The following is a 21688-nucleotide window of genomic DNA, read 5'->3' on the forward strand; positions in this document are numbered from 1 at the left end:
AATATGCATGGAGCAGATTTGCATGCCTCTCACTTCCATTATATGCAAATCTCTCTCATGCATATTCATTAGGGCTAGCCTGAAAACCCGATTGGCCTGGTGGTCCTCCAGGACAGGGTTGGGAACCACTGGTTTAGATACTTCTGGTATAGCAGTACCAGAATCTGCTGTGTCGTTATCATCAGCTGCTATAAAACTCTCATCATGATCATCCTTTTCTGTTTCATCAGCTGTCAGAAAATCTTTATCATCTTTTGTCTCGTCTTTGGATTCTTCAACTGTTTTCTCCTCCAGGCCATCTTCCATTTTCTCTGCATGTTTCACTGTATCACTTTTTACTTCATCAGGGAGCAACGCTGGGACAGGACTTCCATTTTCATCATTATCTTTTTGATTTACATTTTCATCTTCATTATCTGCATCTTGACTTGTCTGTTTACTTTCCTTCACTTCAACTTCCACTGAAGCATCACTACTTAACTTATCAGTATGCTGTTTTGTTTCCTCAACTTATCCATCTGTTCTTCCAGCCTTGCTAGTTTTTTTTATACAGGGCAATCATTTGCTCCTCATATATCTTTTTCTAGTTTTCAGTATTTTCCTCTACATATGCAGGCATACTTATAAATCCACAGTAGGCACCGTTCTGATAGAGAAGATATTGTTTTTCAGGAGAGCTCCTTTCGCGTCTTTTCGATCTGAAGCTCAGCTCCTGTGAACTCTCAGGACTTGCATATGATTCCCTCTCTGGACTTTCATATCTTGCAGACCTCTGAGAGTAGTAGTCTTCAACTTCATCCATCCAAATTTGAAAATTCCGGCCAAGGTGTTCTGGTTTTCCACAATAGGAATAAAGAACTTGTTTTTTCTCCCTCTCTGGACTTTCATATCTTGCAGACCTCTGGGAGTAGTAGTCTTCTACATCATCCATCCAAACTTGACAATTCTGGCCAAGGTGTCCTGATTTACCACAATAGGAACAAAGAACTTGTTTTTTCTCCTTCGGGTTCTGTTGAAAGGAATATTTTCTCTCATTTTCATATTTTTCTGGGGAATACTGTCGACTCCTGTTCTGCTGACAATATTCCTCGTGATTCCACTTTTGCCACTCAGACAAAGTATTACAATTATTTCTTCATTTTCTTCTGTCAATAGAAAACTTCTGCCCATATCTTGGCCATTTTGACTCTTCTCTTTGGTCTTGCTGTCTCCATCTACCTCTGTAATTTGATTTCTTCTTATACCTGTATTCTTCCATTTTCTTAATGGGAAAAGACTCTGTCCCTCAGGAAGATTCAGTTCTGCCTAGGGAAACTTTCAGTTGACCACAGTGCAATTTATAAGCCAATCAAAGTATCACAAAACAAACAAATCAGTGTTTCAAATTGACTCACAGGTCCTTTCTCATAATATAAATTCACAGTAAATATATACTTTTAAATTTCAAAACAGAAACAATTCTTTAAGTTTTCCCACTTTAGGTTCTTATTCAGGACTTTGGAACTCAGATCTTTCCAAGATTCCAAAATCCTGCAAAAAAATGTGTAGTAAAATAATCCTAAAATCCTGCCGACTTTACGCCAAAAAATGCAACCCCTCCCGCTTTGATTATCAATTCTCACTCTCTTCACCTTCTGTAGTCAGGTTACCTTATAAGTCAAAGTGAGAATGTTTCTAAAAAGAGGGAAAAGTTAGCATAAAATATAAAATTTACCCTAAATAAAGAATACTGGGTGAACAATAAATGAAACCTTTTAAACAAATACTAGTTTTAAAAGTTTTTGTTAGTTTATTTATACAAATCTAACAAAATGTATATATTTATATAACTTGAGAATAAGTTTCCATATAAAATCTTTCTCAAAGAATTTAGTTCTTTGAAATAATTTTTTCCTCACAGGGTTCAGGTGTTCTTTTTTTCTGCAGAGCCATTGAGTACCAGGCTTCTTCTTTTCAGGAGATTCAGCTTCAATAAACTAAAAAAAAAAAACCCAAAGGAAGCAAAACCCTATGACACCCTAACATAGTAACATAGTAACATAGTAGATGACGGCAGATAAAGACCCGAATGGTCCATCCAGTCTGCCCAACCTGATTCAATTTAAATTTTTTTAATTTTTTCTTCTTAGCTATTTCTGGGCAATAATCCAAAGCTTTACCCGGTACTGTGCTTGGGTTCCAACTGCCGAAATCTCTGTTAAGACTTACTCCAGCCCATCTACACCCTCCCAGCCATTGAAGTCCTCCCCTGCCCATCCTCCTCCAAACGGCCATACACAGATGCAGACCGTACAAGTCTGCCCAGTAACTGGCCTAGTTCAATATTTAATATTATTTTCTGATTCTAAATCTTCTGTGTTCATCCCACGCTTCTTTCAACTCAGTCACAGTTTTACTCTCCACCACCTCTCTCGGGAGCGCATTCCAGGCATCCACTACCCTCTCCATAAAGTAGAATTTCCTGAAATTTATATTTGCTTCTTTACTTTTGACTAGCTACCCAGAGAAAAAAATGGATAATTAAAATTTCCCTAAACTATTTCCCACCCACAATGTATCTTAATCTATAGGCTTATCTCCAAGGTTATGAATCAAATGGTTATCTAATCCAAAATATTTTAGTGACGGAATTCACTCCAATTCACAACTGGTTTTTATAAATAACCAGAACTCATCAATAAATGTTTCCTCAGCACTACTTCTTACAACGTCAAAGAGATACTTTCTATCCTGTTTTCTTAATGTTAACCAGGACATAATTAATTGAACTGTTACTACATTCCATTTAAATACATGAGCTCTGCACCTCAACACAAAAGTGACAGAAAATCACTGTATGACATAACCAAACCCAGCCCTTGCCACAAAAATAGGCCAGACTTGAACTTGATTAACATTAGCCAAAAATCCACTATAAAATATTTTTTAAAAAATCATTTTCTATTCTCAGGCAACCAAGACCCACCTGTTTTCCAGACTGATAACTACACAACTGCTCTCCCTGGCAGTTTTGGAATTCTCCCCAGCACTACCGACTTCTACATGAGGTCATCAGACCTGTTGCAGATATCAGCAGTCTAGAATTCCAACAATCAGTCATGCAAACACAGCATTATCTTTGCTGGACAACAACAACAAAACTTTTAACTTTGAAATATTAGAGGAAAAAACCTGTCAGATCTCTCCTGCCCTGGGTCAACTATAACATATTTATTTTGTAACCCATGGTTACATTATGATTTTAAAGTGTTTGAGGCTTGTGCAGATGAGGACGGAGCTTAGGCATTGGTGGAATGAGACATTATGACATCACAAGCTGAGCTCTAGAATGTTGCTACTTAGGATTTTAAAGTGTTTGAGGCTTGTGCAGATTAGAACGGAGCTTAGGCATTAGTGGAATTAGGCATTATGACATCATAATCTGAGCTCTAGAACAGTGATTCCCAACCCTGTCCTGGAGGAACACCAGGCCAATCGGGTTTTCAGGCTAGCCCTAATGAATATGCATGAGAGAGATTTGCATATAATAATAATAATAACTTTATTTTTTATATACCGCAGTACCACAAACAGTTCAGAGCGGTTTACAGAGTAAGAGACTGTACATTTACAGCGATGATACAATGCGAACTGTACATATTCAGTATAGGTATTTTATACAGTAAAGAAACAGAGTAGGTTTATCATACAGGGGACAGTACATATACAGCAGAGTTCAGTATGTAGTGGTGAGGCAGTGCGAGAGGCCAACTAAAGAGGTAGTCTTTAGTTATTTGGTGATGGGGGAGGTTCAAGAAATTTGTCGTAGAGGAGAGATTTGAGAGATTTCCTGAAGGATAAGTAACATGGGGCAGATGAAATAAGGGTGGTCAGGCAGTTTGTCCATCTGCCAGCTTGGTATGAGAGAGTTCTGTTGAAGAATCTTTTGTAGGTGCATCCCTTTGGGGAAGGGTAGGTAAACAGGTTGGTATTACGTGTGCTTGTGGTTTCGGGGAACACGAAGTGGTGAGACAGATAAATCGGTGATAAGCCAGTTAAGGTTTTAAAGCAGAGACAGGCGAATTTGAAGATGACTCTCGCTTCTATTGGCAGCCAGTGTAGTTTTCTATAATAAGGGGTGATGTGGTCTGACTTTTTGAGGCCAAAGATTAGGCGGACTGCAGTGTTTTGGATAAGTCTCAGTCGCTGGATGGTTTTCTTGTAGGAGCCTATATAAATTATATTACAGTAATCCAGTGTGCTTAGGATTAGGGATTGAACCAGCAGTTTGAAGGAGGGGAAGTCAAAGTAATGTTTGATGGTGCGAAGTTTCCAGAGGGTATGAAAGCATTTTTTGACCTGGGTGTTGGTGTGGTCTTCGAAGGTCAGGCAGCGGTCTAGGATGACTCCCAGGATTTTGATGGTGGGGTTAATAGGATAAGTTAGGCCGTTGAGTTGTAAGGTGGTGGTCGTTAATTTGTGGTTGGGACTTGCTAGGAAGAGTTTGGTCTTTTCTGGATTTAGTTTCAGTTTGGACTGGGTGGTCCAGTGTTCGACCATTGTAAGTACTGATGAGATGAGTTGCTCTGTTTCTTGCGTGAATGAGTGGATGGGGATGACAATTGTGATGTCATCTGCATAGATGTAGGATTTCAATTTTTTGTCTGATAACATGTGTCCCAGTGGAGTCATATAAACGTTGAATAGAGAAGGTGATAGGGGGGAGCCTTGTGGGACACCACAGGGGTTGGACCAGGTGTGAGAGTAGGTTCCCTCGCTGTGTACTTGGTAGGTGCGGTTTTTTAAGAAGCCTGTGAGCCAGGTTAGTACCTGTCCCGAGATGCCTATGGAATCGAGGTTGTTGAGTAGTATGTCATGGTCTACCAGGTCAAAGGCACTACTGAGGTCAAACTGAAGTATTAGGGCGCTGTTTCCCTGTGAGAATAGTTGGAGGAGGTAGTCGGTTAGAGATGCTAGAACGGTTTCAGTGCTGTAGTTTGTGCGGAATCCAGACTGGGAATCGTGAAGGATGTTAAATTTTTCGAGGTAGGACATGAGGTTCTGGTTTACGAGGCCTTCCATAATTTTCAGGAAGAAGGGTATGTTGGCGATAGGTCTGTAGTTGGTGGTTGTGGAGAGTGATTCTTTGGGGTTTTTGATGGTTGGAGATATGAGGATGTGGCCAAGTTCCTGTGGAAAATAGCCAATGGACAGGCAGAGGGTAATCCAGTTGAAGAGCTCTATTTTGAAAGGAGGGGGGGCTGTTTTCATGATGGAGGGAGGGCAATTGTCTAGAAGGCAGTTTGATTTGGCATATTTAGTGTATAGCTGTAGGAATAGGTTCCAGTCTGGGTTCTCGAAGCGATTCCATGTCATGTCTGCGGTAGTACCTTCATTGTTTGGGGTGGTCAGAAGGGTTGATGGGCTGGTGCTTGTTGTTGCGAGAGAGGTTTTTAAGTTGTGGATTTTGTTGGCGAAGTAGTCAGCATGGTTAGTTGGAGAGGGTGGAAGGTCTGTGGGGGAGGTTTTATATGAGTTGGTGTCAAATATGGAAGTGATAGGCATGCAAATTTGCTTCATGCATATTCATTAGGGCTAGCCTGAAAACCCAATTGGCCTGGTGTTCCTCCAGGACAGGGTTGGGAACCACTGCTCTAGAATGTTGCTACTTAGGATTTTAAAGTGTTTGAGGCTTGTGCAGATTAGAACGGAGCTTAGGCATTGGTGGAATGAGGCATTATGACATCACAATCTGAGCTCTAGAATGTTGCTACTTAGGATTTTAAAGTGTTTGAGGTTTGTGCAGATTAGAACGGAGCTTAGGCATTGGTGGAATTAGGCATTATGACATCATAATCTGAGCTCTAGAATGTTGCTACTTAGGATTTTAAAGTGTTTGAGGCTTGTGCAGATGAGGACGGAGCTTAGGCATTGGTGGAATGAGGCATTATGACATCATAATCTGAGCTCTAGAATGTTGCTACTTAGGATTTTAAAGTGTTTGAGGCTTGTGCAGATTAGAACGGAGCTTAGGCATTGGTGGAATGAGGCATTATGACATCATAATCTGAGCTCTAGAACATTGCCACTTAGGATTTTAGCGTTGGAACCTAAAAACTGAAACGGGGTTTCTGGCCCAGAAATATCTAAGAAAACGGAGCATTTCCAGGAAATGAATTTACAGAGGACGTATGGTTGGGGAGGGCTTTATCCACGTGTCATTCTCTGCTGCCTCTGCAACTGTGGGGGCGGGAGCAGCGGAGCGCGCGAGGGGGAAGTGGGCGCGGCCGTCGCGAGACAGAGCGCGCGGCGCGTCAGACGTCCTCCCAACGCTCCTCCGCGGTCGCCAGGGGCCGCTCGTCCTCCGGGAAGATCTACCCCGCTCTCGCCTCGCTCGCTTCCGGTGCCGCCTCCGAACCGGGCCATGGGGTGCTCCGTCGTCTGCTGCGCTCTCCTCCTGGGGCACGTCGTCTCCCTGGGCCTGGGCGCGAGCGGGAGAGCGGGGGCCTTGGTGGAGGTGTTCCTGCAGGAGCCCCAGGCCACGGGGAGCGCGTACGTCCTGCAGGGGGCTTTGCTGGACCCTCAGGGGCCAAACCCCAGCCAAGAGGTGGTGCGAGGCAGCTTAATTCTGGTACGTGCGGGCTGGAGCCGCACCCGGTGCATTCTGGGACCTGTGGTCCTGTGTCTTGCATTTGAGCTCAGCAGTGCAGGGGTGGAGCACGGCTGGTTGGGCAGACTGGATGGACCACTGGGGTCTTTCTCTGCCCTCATTTACTATGTTACTATGATATGGCTCCAGAAAGAGGAGGACGGATTGAGACGTCCGGGTTTTGTTTCTGTTGCTTTCGGTGGAAGTAAGACCCGGTTGCCTCAGGCCGGCCTCCTTACTTCCGTTGCTTTCGGCAGAAGTAAGACCCGGTTGCCTCAGGCCGGCCTCCTTACTTCCGTTGCTTTCGGCGGAAGTAAGACCCGGTTGCCTCAGGACGACCTCCTTACTTCCGTCGCTTTCGGCGGAAGTAAGACCCGGTTGCCTCAGGCCGGCCTCCTTACTTCCGTTGCTTTCGGCGGAAGTAAGACCCGGTTGCCTCAGGCCGGCTTCCTTACTTCCGTCGCTTTCGGCGGAAGTAAGATCCGGTTGTCTCAGGCCGGCCTCCTTACTTCCGTTTCCTTCGGCGGAAGTAGGATCCGGTTGCCTCAGGCCGGCCTCCTTACTTCCGTTGCTTTCGGCGGAAGTAAGACCCGGTTGCCTCAGGCCGGCCTCCTTACTTCCGTCGCTTTCGGCGGAAGTAAGATCCGGTTGTCTCAGGCCGGCCTCCTTACTTCCGTTTCCTTCGGCGGAAGTAGGATCCGGTTGCCTCAGGCCGGCCTCCTTACTTCCGTTGCTTTTGGCGGAAGTAAGACCCGGTTGCCTCAGGCCGGCCTCCTTACTTCCGTCGCTTTCGGCGGAAGTAAGACCCGGTTGCCTCAGGCCGGCCTCCTTACTTCCGTCGCTTTCGGCGGAAGTAAGACCCGGTTGCCTCAGGCCGGCCTCCTTACTTCCGTCGCTTTCGGCGGAAGTAGGACCCGGTTGCCTCAGGCCGGCCTCCTTACTTCCGTCGCTTTCGGCGGAAGTAGGACCCGGTTGCCTCAGGCCGGCCTCCTTACTTCCGTCGCTTTCGGCGGAAGTAGGACCCGGTTGCCTCAAGCCGGCCTCCTTACTTCCGTCGCTTTTGGTGGAAGTAGGACCCGGTTGTCTCAAGCCATCCTCCTTTTTCTGGAGCCATTTGGTAACCCTAGCCTGGCACTCAAAACCACAGACCAAACTACGGCAGCTGTTAAGGAAAGCATTGATGCCTTGAACAACCCGCGAGGGGGACCACTGAACCTCGATTTTGGCATGTGGTCATTACATATTGATGAGATGTATTTGCATATAGTAACTCTCCAGGGTTATAGTAACACTTTGGCTATCTTGCACTGAAATTAAAAAGGTGCGGGGAAGGGGTATGGACGTGCGTGGGGTGGGGAGAAGTTGGGAAAGGGGCACCCTCGCTACCCCACTGGGTACAGATGCATTTCTGGAAGAATGGGTGATTTTAAGGACTGTTAGTTGTAAACTGTTTAGATCCTCTTTTGGTACTGAAAAGTTGTTAGCCCAACCAAGAAGAGAATGACGTGGATATGGTTCAATTGATCTGAAACAATGTCAAAACACAGAATTTCATTTTTGCAAACTGGCACTTAAGGAAATAAGATAACACACTTTTCAGCTACAGTAGCAAAATAATGTTCAGAATTTAGGAAGCTGGTTGGTTGGGCTGAGAACATTTCAGCACCCCCTGGAATGTAATAAAAGTGAGCCAAAGTATAGGACAATCAAGCCTTTGTGACATCACTGAGGAGGTTGACTCTTATTGGTGGAATGAGGCATTATGACATCACAGTCTCAGCTTTGGTTACCAGAGACTGAAAGTCTTCACACTACCAGGGGGAGTGTTGAAAAGTTCTCAGCCCAACCAAGAAGAAAATGACGTGGATATAGTTCAATCAATGATCTGAAACAGTCAAAAACATAGAATTTAGTTTCAGTAAATTGGCACATAATGAAATAAGATAACACTCTTTTCAGCTACAGTGTCAAAATAATGCTCAGAATTTAGGAAGCTGCTTGGTTGGGCCGAGAGCTTTTATGCACCCCTTCGAATTTCAAGTACAGTGTTCCCCCAGTCATGCACGGTATTTTCCGATCGCGAACCGCCGACAAGGAGAGGGCAGCCGGAGCGCCGCAAGTGCAGGAAATCACTCGCGGTACGCTCCAACCGCCTCTTCCTGCACTAAGTCGGGCCTTATCCAATCAGGAGCTGCTTTGACACGCAACTCCTGATTGGATAAGGCCCGACTTAGTGCAGGAAGAGGCGGTCGGAGTGTACCGCGAGTGATTTCCTGCGCTCCGCCTGCTCTCCCGCTGCCCTCTTCAGGCTCCCCCATGAAAAACCGTATTCGCGGTTTTTCAAGATTCGCGGGGGTTCCTAGAATGGAACCCCCGCGAATATCGGGGGGAGTACTGTATAGTAATATTGTTGTCCACCAAATCTTTGATGTCAGCCACCCTCTCTTCTCGTTGATTTCATCCTCGCAATAGACAGTGCTCTGTTCCTCTCAATATAACCTTTTAACTGTCCCCTTCCATCTGAGGTCAAGTTGGATCGTACCAGGTATTCCTTCTTTAGTGTCTTGGCTGCTGCCTTTGGATACCTCCTATTGGATATCCAATGTGAATCCTCCTTTAACAGTTCAGAGACTTTTTCTTGACGGACCATTTTTTAACATAAGAATAGCCATATTGGGTCAGAGTGATGGTCCCATCAGGCCCAGTATCCTGCTGGGTCATTCCATGCTAAGTGGTCTAAAATAAGAAAAATAGGGCCCCCCACCATTATGTCTCAGATTTTGTTCAAAATTTGTATACGCCACTAGCACAGCATTAAAAACAAAGTTTCTCAAAATATCAGGCCCTGAGCTCGACCCCTTTGTTTGACTGGCTGTTGGTAGCATCGTGCACAGCAGTGAGTAAAACTGTTGTTTTTAGTTGCTCATAAAGCTGACGATAATTAATGAAAAATACTAATTTTTGGCAGTCCAGCACAACCTTTTATGCTAGTTTCAGCGTTGCTAGTACAGTATAATCTCGTTATAACGGACTCGCTTATAATGGAACCTCGCTTATAGCGGACGAGGTCCACTGGTCCCAGCCGAGCGCCATTATAAACATGCAGAAAATCATTGGATATAGCGGACTCGCATATAACGGACTTTTGGATATAACGGACAAACAATTTGGTCCCCAGAGCCACTTTTAGCTGTAGTTTCATTCGCCTATAACGGACATGCAGGCTCTGCCTACAAGGCACGTGGCGTGCCGGTGATATAGCATCAAAATGCAGCCCAGAAAAGAATGACAGAGTATTTTTCTTTCCAGTACAGTGTTCTGGTTTGCAATGATTTTGTACCATACCAATGTTTTGCTGAGTTTTGTTCTTGATGTTGCTGATATGGCTTGTGCAGTGACTGTTGTTCATTGATTGTACATTGTTTCAAGTTGCCCTAAATAAAGTTTTAAAAAATTGCAACTTTGGATATAACAGACTCTGGATATAACGGACCGTTTTTCCAGGTCCTTTGAAGTCCATTATAATGAGATTATACTGTATGAGCATCATAGATGCAAAAGCTCGCTTAAAATTGTTGCAGTTTGTTGTGACAGGTGTTGACTAGCTTATCAGCTGCTATAGCTCCAGAGTGAAAGTAGATACAGACTGGAGGGGGGGGCCCTGAGCTGCCAGTGTGTGGGGGGGTGCTGAAAAAGAAGAGGCTCATAGAGGAGGAGAGATGCCAGGGAGGAGGCGAGGTGCTGGCGGCGGCTGACTGCCTTCAGCAGCGGTGCCCAAAAGGTCGATTGCAATCGACCAGTAGATCGTGAGTTGATTGCGTTGCCTTCGCGTTGTACCTGTTTTCCGACCCAGAAGCGCCCAGCCGACCAGCCTTCCCCACCCGACGTTAAATCTGACGTTGGAGAGGAAGTTCTGGGCCAGCCAATCACTGCCTGGCTGGCCTGGAACTTCCTCTCCGATGTCAGAATTGACATCGGGGGTGAAGGGTGGTTGGCCTGGTGCTTCTGCATCAGGAAACAGGGAGAGTTTGGGGTGGCGGTGATTTGCGGGCTTGTTCCCCGATGGCAGCGGCAGTAGCTTGGGGGAGGGCAAGGAGACAGAAAGAAAGGGGGCAGGTAGGAAGACAGAAAGAAAGGGAGCATGGAGAGAGAAAGAAAGGGGAGGGGAGGGGGTCAGGGAGAGGGGAAGAAAAAGTTGGACTCATGGAGGGACAGAGAGATGTTGGTTGGGTAATAGAATGAGGTCTGGAGGAGAGGAAGCATGCAGGAGGCAGAAAGAAGGGAAGACATATTGGATGCACAGTCAGCAGAAAGTGCAACCAGAGACTCATGAAATCACCAGACAACAAAGGTAGGAAAAATGATTTTATTTTCAATTTAGTAATCAAAATGTGGCCGTTTTGAGAATTTATATCTGCTGTCTATATTTTGCACTATGGGCCTCTTTTACTAAACCGCAATAGTGGTTTTTAGCACAGGAAGCCTATGAGCGTCAAGAGCTCCCTGCGCTAAAAACCACTATCACGGTTTAGTAAAAAGGGAGGGGGTATATTTGTCTATTTTTGTATAGTTGTTACTGAAGTGACATTGCATAAAGTCATCTGCCTTGATCTCTTTGAAAAAAAACCTCCCCAGAATATAAATGATAATTAACATTTTCTCTGCGTAGTGTGCTTTGTGTTTTTTAAAATTTTATTGTTGGTAGATCATTTTGACTTGGTCATTTTAAAAGGAACTCGCAAGCCCAAAAAGTGTGGGCACCCCTGGTGTAAGCAATACTAATTTTGTTTGGCTTCCGTACTCTTTCCATATAGGAATCTTTTCTGCCTGCTATTAGTTCTATTTAACCAGCCCGGAATGACTCTTGGCCAGTTCAGTAACACTTAGCCATCTAAGTGCTAATATTCAGCGTGAGATATCAGCTGAATATTAGTGGTTAGCCAACTATCCACAAACTTTGAAGGGTTGGCCGGCTAAGTTTAGCAGCCAGATCAGGCCACGTAAATAGCTGATCTATCTTTGGCCTCTTTAAACTTAGCCGGCCAGTGTTTAATATTGATTTAACTGATTAAGTTTATAGCAATTAAAACTAGACTGGATATTTAGTGACAGTCATCAGAAACGGCCCAGCATTGAATATCCAAGCGCAGCGCTGACTGTGTGAGTCGGCCCAGCTATCTCCCAGAGTCTGAAAATTTCTCGTACTTTGCATGCACAGGGCCAGTGTTATTAAACATGTTGGGGCCTCGGACAGAACTTTAACCGGGGGCCCTAAAACCCACTAGCAAGTTGTATCTCCTTCAGCTTCAGGTAATGATGTAGCACCTTGTAGCCTGGAGGCCCAGGACAATTGCCCTGTTTGCACACCCCTAACACTAGCCCTGGGCACGTACAATAATAGCGCAAGACTGAAAAAGCGTAAGTGTGTAGGGTAATAGGTAACAGGTTTCGAACCGAGCGGCCACTGGCTCTGTATTTATCTGACAAAGTTGATCCAGTTCTAAGGGAATCGGAACAAGGATGGGGTAAACCCTGTCTGACAAACCAAGGGCTCCTTTTACTAAGCTGCGATAGCGTTTTTAGCGCGTTCAGAATTGCTGCACGCGCTAAACCCGCGCTACGCAGCTAGAACGCCAGCTCGATGTTGGCGTCTAGCGCGCGGCACAATTTAGCGCTCGCTAAAACCGCTATCGCAGCTTCGTAAAAGGAGCCCCAAGTTTGAAACCATAAGTTTTCTTGTTTTGATTTATTTTCATCGGGGTAATAACTTTAATGCCTTATTGTGCAATAAGAAAATTGGGATAAAAAGGTGTCTACTCTGAAATAAGCAGTCATAAGATAAAAGGAAATAATCTAAGGAAATATTTCTTTATGGATCTGAATTCAAGAAAGCATGGTTTAAGGGAGAGGAAGGGATAGTAGAGCTTAGTAGTTAATAGGGTTGATCAGACTGGAAAGGCCACATTGTCTTTTATCTGCTGTCTTTTTCTGCATCTGCCCACACTGGCTGAAATATGCCAGCAGTTCCTTGGTAATGATGCTGAATCAGGAGATCTGTCTGAAGCTCAGATCTGCCTCTATATGGGTTGTGGTGAGGCTTTATGAGAGGTGTATAAGAGAACTATAGTTTTACAGCTCTTCCTTTCAGGTGGGAGATTTGGAGCCTGAGGTGGAGGAGGAAGACAGCTGGATTGGAGTCTTCCCAGTAGGAGAGGAGCAAGGAGAGATCCAGAGGGGCCGCAAGGAAGAATCCTTCACTGCAGCCGTCGTGAGCAAGGTGAGCCAAACTCTGGATTCCGAGGCCTTTTTTTATATTCAATTATATTATATTTAACACTGTTATTAGTGAAATAAGAAAATTCATAATGCTGAATCCTGTTCTGCCTAGCCGTACCGTACGACAGATCAGTGCAAAACTTTGGACAACCTACCGATTTCTGTAAAGAGAATAGAATACACACCAACTTCTATTAAATCTACACATATAATATTTGTTAGTAAAGAAAAGATAGATATATCACTGTGGATAGAAACTGCATCCTTTAGTCTCTCACAAACTGGGTAGCCCCTCAACTGTCAAGACCAGGAGCCATTTCTACGGGAGGGGCTTCTGGGCAATGCACGTGTTCACTCCACAGATGAGCTATGAGCTTAACATTGAATGGTTTCTTTAATAGTGACATTTGCATGTCCAAAAGTCTGTTGTTATCAGTATACAAAGGTTCAAACACTGTCAGAGGATATCTGTGTTCTCTGCATAACAAACGGACATCAGCTGGGGGAGCTGGTTGGGATTCAATCCCATGACCTTTGAAAAATGGGAACAGGGCTTTTACCCATTGAGACATAGTAGCTTCCATTCAGGTGCTTCTTCCTCACATGTGATATGATACCTCCTAAAGTATGATCTCAGGTATCATATCACAGCCACCTGAAAGAAAGCAGATCTAGCTCAGTGGTTTAAAGCACTGCTTTCATTATCCAAAGTTCATAGGTTTGAATCCCAAGTATAGTCAGCTCCTCCAACACATATCCCTTTTTTTATTGTGGCATTCTACCTTACAGGTGCACCTTGATGATCTCACAATGAGATCACCATTGTGCAGCTGGAAACTTCCATTTGCAATGAACTAGAAGCCATGCTGAGGTCTGTATCTCTTTTTTTTCTGTTTTTAACCTTTTGGAAATGAAGTTATCTATACAGTGGTACCTTGGTTTGTGAGCATAATTCGTTCCAGAAGCATGCTCGTAATCCAAAGCACTCGTATATCAAAGCACATATCCCCATAGAAAATAATGGAAACTCGGACAATTTGTTCCACATCCCAAAAACTAGTACAGATAGTAAGTTCCCCAATATAACAACTGGGTGAAATTCAAACAGAAAATGTTCCCAAAGGACTGTGAACTAACAAAAACGAAAAAGGAAACAAAAAACAAAATGAAAATGCCTTTAATCTCGAAGGTGCTCAGAACCAATATATGGTAAGAAAGTGACCAAACCAGGGCAGCAACCCCTAAGGTATTTAAATTTTGGTGAGTGTCTTTTTATACTATTTTTCTTCTTTTTTCTAGTAAATGTCCATTTAAAATGTCCAATGCTTAAGTGAAAACTATGATCTTCAAAATAGGCAAAACTTAACTGTGAGAGTTTAGGAAGCCAACTTGCTACAGCAGTTATGGGTGGGTCCTAACGCGTTTCGCCGACAGGCTTCTTCAGAGAACCCCCCATGCTGGATGGAACATCAAGTTCAACAACTTCCTGAATCTTCACTTCTAAACCGATTGCATTTCCTGTTGACCTGTACCTGCTGTAGCAAGTTGGCTTCCTAAACTCTCACAGTTAAGTTTTGCCTATTTTGAAGATCATAGTTTTCACTTAAGCATTGGACATTTTAAATGGACATTTACTAGAAAAAAGAAGAAAAATAGTATAAAAAGACACTCACCAAAATTTAAATACCTTTCTACCGTTTGAGGATGGTGCAATGATAGACTCTTTGAAAGTCCTTACAGGGGTTGCTGCCCTGGTTTGGTCACTTTCTTACCATATATTGGTTCTGAGCACCTTCGAGATTAAAGGCATTTTCATTTTGTTTTTTGACAGATAGTAAGTTGACACAGAAGAGAGAGGGTTAAGTGACTTTGCCCAGAGTCACAAGTTGCTGCAGAGGAAATTAAGCCCAATTTCTTAGCCAAAAGGAGCCCGAACAAATGAGATCGACTACTGTACCTCCCTCATCGCCCGACTCACCTTCACTTCCAGCTCCTCCAGCGTCGTGAGCTCCACTGTGTGCGGCATGGTGGAGTGCCAGAACCACTGTCACCTGCAGTCCAGGAGTTAGAAGTCCTCTGTGATGTGCCACCCACTAGCCGACTGCCAGCATCTCCGCCTCTAACCACCACAGGTCCTCCAGCGGGGCCCTTTATTGTCAGTGGTTGCCTTTTTAGCAACCCAACGCCTGCCTGAGTTCAGGAAAGCACAGGATTGCCCTTTTTATAGTGAAACAGCAGCAGCCCTGAGCTCTCTTTTGGTTGTCAGTGCCCCGCAGTTTGGCGGGAAGCAGCTGAATAGGCGCGCGTGCTTCTGGTGGGAGGACAGGCATCCATGCGACCGCTCTGGCGTTCTCAAACTCCGGTGATGTTTGAGGTGGCGTTGGTGTCTGCGTATTGTAACAGCTTGGCAGCAGCTTCCAGTGGTCTCGCGTGGACAGCCGGTAGCTCGGCAGCCCTCACTGAGGGGGGGGGGGGGGGCCCGGCCATGCGGGCACCTGCAGCATGCTCTGACCCGGCCTTTCATTTTCCGGCAACAGCAGTGGCTTGGGCCAGCCTTGCCTCCATCCCTTTCTCCCTGCATTCTCCACTCTCTCCCCCCCCCTTCCCCATGTGCCAATCGGGTGCCTCTGGAGCCGTGCCGAGCCCTTCTGTACCCTGCAGTTTCTGCCAGTGCCACCGCCGCATACACAGAAAGGAAATATAGACACGTGAGTAAGTGCTCGTTTACCGAGGCAACACTCGGTTTGTGAGTCAAAGTTTGCTGGAGTGTTTTGCTCATCTTGCAAAACACTCACAAACCGCGTTACTCGCAAACCGAGGTTTGACTGTGTATGTATGTATATATATATATATATATATATTTCATGCGCTTTGCTTGCTTAATGCACCTCTTTCGAGAATTAGCTCATTGCAGCACTCTTTAGTCAGAAAAAAGGGTATCTTTTTCATATGCTGCGCTTGAGTTAATGGATCTTTTCTTATAATTAGCAACTAACATTGCTGTTTGCCCACAAAAATAGAAGGTTTTGCATGCAATACATCTGTATTCATGTGTCCTGTTTATGTGCTGACAATCTATGGAGGATTAAATAACTATATTCTGTGATGAAAATCTTCAATACTATTAATAAATCACAGCTCTAATTAAACAATAAATGTTACTTAATTAATATCCTTATTTAAATGTGAAGTGCTCAGACCTTATAACCAATGTTTTTAGTGATGTCACCAAAACGAGGTTAACAAGGGGACCATCATCGCCTTCAACGTCCCCATACCACCTTTAGTATATCAACAAGACACTCTATGTGAGTTGCTATTATATATAATATACTTATCTTCGCCAGGTGGTTGTTGGTAATGTTGAACCTCGTTGATAAAGTGTAAGAACTGTGTTATGTGGGCTTTAAAATATATCCACTCAGTGTTTATCTCTACTTATGGTCCCTGTCCCCCCGACCCAGGTTTCGTTACTTCGTCAGGGAGGGACATAGATGCTAAACAAAATAAATAAAAACAATATTATGTTAACTCAACTATTATTCACAAAGGTCTAAATTAGTTATCATGTAGTTATATCCATTGAATCGTGAACTAATTATCAACATACTCACTAAATCTACATACCTAATAACGGCTCACTCGGACTGGACGTGACCAAAGTTCCTGTTTATGTGCTGCATTATTAAATGTATTTTGAGCTTATTAAAGCAAAAATAAAAATCCTATTGACCTATTTAGCGAAACGCATTGAAGACGTCCAAAGCCCGCCTTTGTCCCATCCACCTAACTCTTGTGTATCTGCTGCCCAAACCACGCTCAAAAGTAGACCTGCTTTTCATTTTTTTTACAATGTAGGCACTAGGTGAATGCCCATATGTAAATCAGTAAATGGACGCCCACATTGAAGCCTCTCCTACGCCGTGCTCACGCCTAGTTTCTTAAGCACAGCTTCTTCCAGTGGGCGTCCACAAAATTGTAGACACGTCTTGGAACTGACGTCCACATCCTTTGGGCGTCCAAGTGCCAATTATCGCTCGTTAAGACCCTTAAATTGATTATTAACCACTTTGTTTGGACAGCTAAGTCCCGCCTAACTTTAGGCGGGACTTAGGTGTCCTTTATAGAATCCGGGCCATAATGATCAAACAAAAATAAAAACCCAACAGATGTTCACGATGCCAGGTTTATTGAGTTGATATGTAAATATAAATGTCCAAAATCCACATAAACTTGAGAAGTACAGACCCAACAGGGGCCATGTTTCGACTTAACCGTCTTCCTCAGGGGTCCTAAGTTATAAGGCTAAAATGATCAAATGTGGTTTCATCTACCAGGGTTCGCTTCAATCTGTTGCCTAAGTTTTTCAAAAATGTCCTCCAGTGCATTTTATTTTTATCCACATATGATCATTTTAACCTTATAACTTAGGACCCCTGAGGAAGATGGTTTAAGTTTCCAGGTTTATCTTGGTTTTGATTTACCTCTCATTCTATAGCTGAGCGGTGTATAATTTTAAAAATGGGGTAAAATTAATGCGACCCTTGGGCTAGATTCATTAACCTCCTTTTTGTGCCCGATTGCATGCAGGCTGACAAATTCACTAAAGGCCTGCATGCAAATGGGGGGATCTTTGGCCCGCCCCCCACCAACAGCACGGATCGCTGGAGAGCGATCCTTGAGCATGCGCAGACCATCTTCCTAGACTGTTGATGGTCTGCGCATGCGCTGGTGGTCCTTCGTGCCCGTTATTTTTTTCTTTTTTAAACTATTTTTTTAACTTCGCAAGCCCACGGTTTTTAACATGCTTTAAACCCGAAGGTTAAAACCACGGGTTTGTCATTTCTTTAATAAGACATTAACTATTTTTTTTCTGAGGCCCTCTAAGTACCTACAAACCCCAAAATATGGCCCTGCAAAGGGTTTGAGTTTGAGACCACTGATACAGGTCTGTGTTTTGGCAATACGTGCCTTCATCAGGAGTCCATATATCCAGGCTACATATAAGGCTTCTAACCTCCTTTTCCATGCTTTCTGGGTCAGGCTTCCAGCAGCAGCCAGTGGCTCCTTCATGCCTTTACAGCCCTGGAGATCATGGAAAAGCATGCCAGATAAAATGCTCTCTATTCGTCCAGATTGCATCTTTTTTGTTTCACTTTTCTTTGCATTCTCTTCCTATATAAGTGTCATTGATCAAAATTTTTCTCTCTGTCTGTTCCCCGGTCCCTGAAGATGAAGCGTGCCCTTGTCCTGGGAGCATCAGCCCTGCTTATTCTTGCGCTGAATCAAAATGCAATCAGAGAGGTAAGAAATTGCCTTGCGTCGCCGCCTCCAGGAGCCGTTCTCTCTCTCTTTTTTTCCCACGATTGTCACCTAAGGACCAGATGCCATTCTGTAACATACACACCAAAATTGCCTAACATTTTAAGTACGAGGGAGGGTGTAAAGGTGGGTGGGATAAGAATATGTCATGTGTGTCTGAGACAGGCACCTTACCATTAGAGCAGTGGTCTCAAACTCGAACCCTTAGTGGGGTTAATTCTTGCCACCCGACATCAATTCTAATGTCGGGGAGGGACTTCAGGGCCAGCCAGGCAGCGATTGGCTGGCCCAGAACTTCCTCCCCGACGTTAAAATTGACGTCGAGTGGTGAGAATTGGTCGGCTCCGAGCTGGGGAAGATAAACAGGGAGAGTTAAGACCTCGGCGCGGCCTGTTCCCCAATGGTAGTGGCTTGGGGGAGGGCAGGGAGAAGTAAGACCTCGGGCGCTGGCCTGTTCCCCAATTGCGGTAGCTTGGGGGAGGGCAGTTGGAAGGGAAGTAGATTGGAGACCCCTGCTTTAGTCGAGGACAGATTGCGGGCCGCAAAATAGTCCCTGGGGGGCCGTATGCGGCCTGTGGGCCGCATGTTTGAGACTGCTGCATTAGAGTATAGGCTTTGTGCCCTTCAGGGTACACTTAGGCGCCAACCGTCATGGCTGCCGTTGACTTGGCATAACTGTTGGTGCCTATTTTAGGTGCATCAATGTCCAACTTAATGGCAGTATTCAACAAGATGCTCTTATGGCACTGTTGCTAAATGCATGGCATTGGAGCACTTATATCTCAATGCCAGTTTATAAAATCGTCATCAAAGTGACTTTGTCTAAAGTGATAGTGTCGCTTGTTCTCTGACTAGGAGCAGAGAAAGTCCCTGCGTGGAATATATGCAAACTGCCTTGGTTGTACTGCAGGAAGGAAGTAATCGCATCCATGACCCTTTACCTTCTAACCACTAGACCACTGTAACACAAACTCTGTGCCTCCTGGGATTTCAGGTGTGCTGCAGCACACTGGGGCGGAGGTGAGGCACCGGCTGACTCTCACGCCAAGAGGCATGTCTGTAGGCAATCGGCCGGCGCCAGCACGTCTCCTCTCCGGCCCTCTTCCACGCTGGCATCCCCCACTGGCATCTCATGGCCCGTCTGGAGGGCCTTCGCGCATCTGCGGACATCGACATGATGATGTCACACGGTGACGTCATCACGGTGACGTCCGCGCACTTCTGGATGCCTCGCTCCGTGACCACTGCGTTTTTAGTGTGCCGTGGCTCGAGAGAGTTTGCAGGACACTGCACTAGACTGTCCCTTCCCTGCCACACTTGATACGTAATCTAAGGTAGAGAATAGAGAATGACACGGGGACAAATTTTTCCCTGTCCCCACAGGAAATCAATTTCCCCGTCCCCATGAGTTTTGTCCCTGTCCCTGTCCCATCCCTGCAAGCTCTGTCTTAACTGCACAAACCTCAAACACTTATGATTTTAAAAGGTTTGAGGCTTGTGCAGATGAGGGCGGAGCTTAGGCATTGGTGGAATGAGGCATTATGACATCACAATCTGAGCTCTAGAATGTTGCTACGTAGGATTTTAAAGTGTTGAGGCTTGTGCAGGTGAGGACGGAGCTTAGGCATTGGAATGAGGCCTTATGACATCACAATCTGAGCTCTAGAATGTTGCTACTTAGGATTTTAAAGTGTTGAGGCTTGTGCAGGTGAGGACGGAGCTTAGGCATTGGTGGAATGAGGCCTTATGACATCACAATCTGAGCTCTAGAATGTTGGCTACTTAGGATTTTGAAGTGTTTGAAGCTTGTGCAGATGAGGACGGAGCTTAGGCAGTGGTGGAATGAGGCCTTATGACATCACAATCTGAGCTCTAGAATGTTGCTACTTAGGATTTTGAAGTGTTTGAAGCTTGTGCAGATGAGGACGGAGCTTAGGCAGTGGTGGAATGAGGCCTTATGACATCACAATCTGAGCTCTAGAATGTTGCTACTTATGGTTTTAAAGTGTTTGAGGCTTGTGCAGATGAGGATGGAGCTTGCAGGAATGGGGCAGGGACAGGAAAAGAGCTCAAGGGGTTGGGATGGGGAAATGAGTTCCTGCAGGAAGGGGGAAAAATTTGTCCCCGTGTCATCCTAAGGGATTCCAGGGTCTTTAATAGCTATGAGAGAGCAAGGCCTTTCCACACCTGTTAACTTCCCTTTCTCCGAAGACATCAACCTAACTTAATCAGCTGTCTTATTTCATCTTCCTAAGATATCTGATATTAGAATATTCGTATCTATTTGGTCCATCTTGTAGCCTGTTACATTATAACAGGAAGAGATGTGGGTGTTAATTTAAATAAGTCTTGAAATTGTGTGCAGAGAATGTTGAGTTAGCGCTCGGTGGTCCTTCCTCTGTGTAGCCTTCGCTGGAAATTCCCCTGCAGTGCGTCAATCCCGGAGCCGCCTTCTTTCCTCTCTGCTGTACCGTTGTCTTTTCTCTTCTTTCAGCTGGACGTGTCGCAGGTTCTTTCCAAACCTGTTGTTGTGATCCAGGCCTCGGAGAACGTCACCAAGCTCCTGAGTGCCCTGTTACGGTGAGAGGCCTGACACTGAGGGAGGGGGGATACAGAGTAAAAAATATTCCAGAGGAGCAAGTAGATTTTTGCAGCGAATTAGGGGTCCCTTGCCTCTTCTGAATTAAAGAAGGGGAGGCACAGACTCCACACTGGGAGAGGATTTGACCCTTTACCCTTAAACTGTTCTGAAGTAGTAACGTGCTCGCTAGAGAATGACACAGGGACAATTTTTTTCCCATCTCCAAAGGAGCTCAATTTCCCTGCACCATCTCCGTGAGTTTTGTTACTGCCTCTGCCCTATTCCTGTAAGCTCTTCCTTAACCGCACAAGCCTTCAACACTTATGATTTGAAAGTGTTTGAGGCTTGTGCAGATGAGGACGGAGCTTAGGCATTGGTGGAATGAGGCATTATGACATCACAATCTGAGCTCTAGAATGTTGCCACTTATGATTTTCAAGTGTTTGAGGCTTGTGCAGATGAGGACGGAGCTTAGGCATTGGTGGAATGAAGCATTATGACATCACAATCTGAGCTCTAGAATGTTGCTACTTAGGATTTTCAAGTGTTTGAGGCTTGTGCAGATGAGGACGGAGCTTGAAGGGATGGGGCAGGGACAGGAAAAGAACTGGCAGGGAAGGGACGGGAAAATGAGTTCCCACGGGGATGGGGGAAAATTTATCCCCATGTCATTCTCTAGTGCTTGCCAAAGGGAAAAGCCCTGTTCTGTTAACCTAACCTAATCTTTGGAGGACAGTGTGATCAGCTGTGCAGTCTGGAAAATGCACATGATTTTATCTTCACACTATTTATTTATTTAATTTATAATTAATTCAATTTTCTATACCGTCTCCCAGGAGAGCTCAGAATGCTTTATGCTTTATATGAGTTTATTCAGGTAC

The 21688-nt window shown here is 44.9% G+C and overlaps 1 protein-coding gene across 4 annotated transcripts in view; it reads left to right on the forward strand.

Annotated features, from left to right (window-relative positions):
* Positions 1–6215: 6215 nt before the first annotated feature.
* Positions 6216–21688, forward strand: part of RNF215 (ring finger protein 215) — a 29694-nt gene continuing 14221 nt past the window's right edge. Inside the window, exons 1-4 of one of the 4 annotated variants that reach the window (XM_033955704.1) lie at positions 6218–6610; positions 12777–12905; positions 18137–18208; positions 20721–20806. In XM_033955704.1, coding sequence (XP_033811595.1) covers positions 6404–6610; positions 12777–12905; positions 18137–18208; positions 20721–20806 — 494 coding nt within the window. In that variant the 5' untranslated portion in view covers positions 6218–6403. Of the gene's footprint in view, positions 6611–12776; positions 12906–18136; positions 18209–20720; positions 20807–21688 lie in introns of all 4 variants that reach the window. The other 3 variants (XM_033955702.1, XM_033955703.1, XM_033955705.1) reach the window with 3 other exon arrangements.

This window comes from Geotrypetes seraphini, chromosome 8 (genome assembly GCF_902459505.1).
Source record: "Geotrypetes seraphini chromosome 8, aGeoSer1.1, whole genome shotgun sequence".
Lineage (NCBI taxonomy): Eukaryota > Metazoa > Chordata > Amphibia > Gymnophiona > Dermophiidae > Geotrypetes > Geotrypetes seraphini.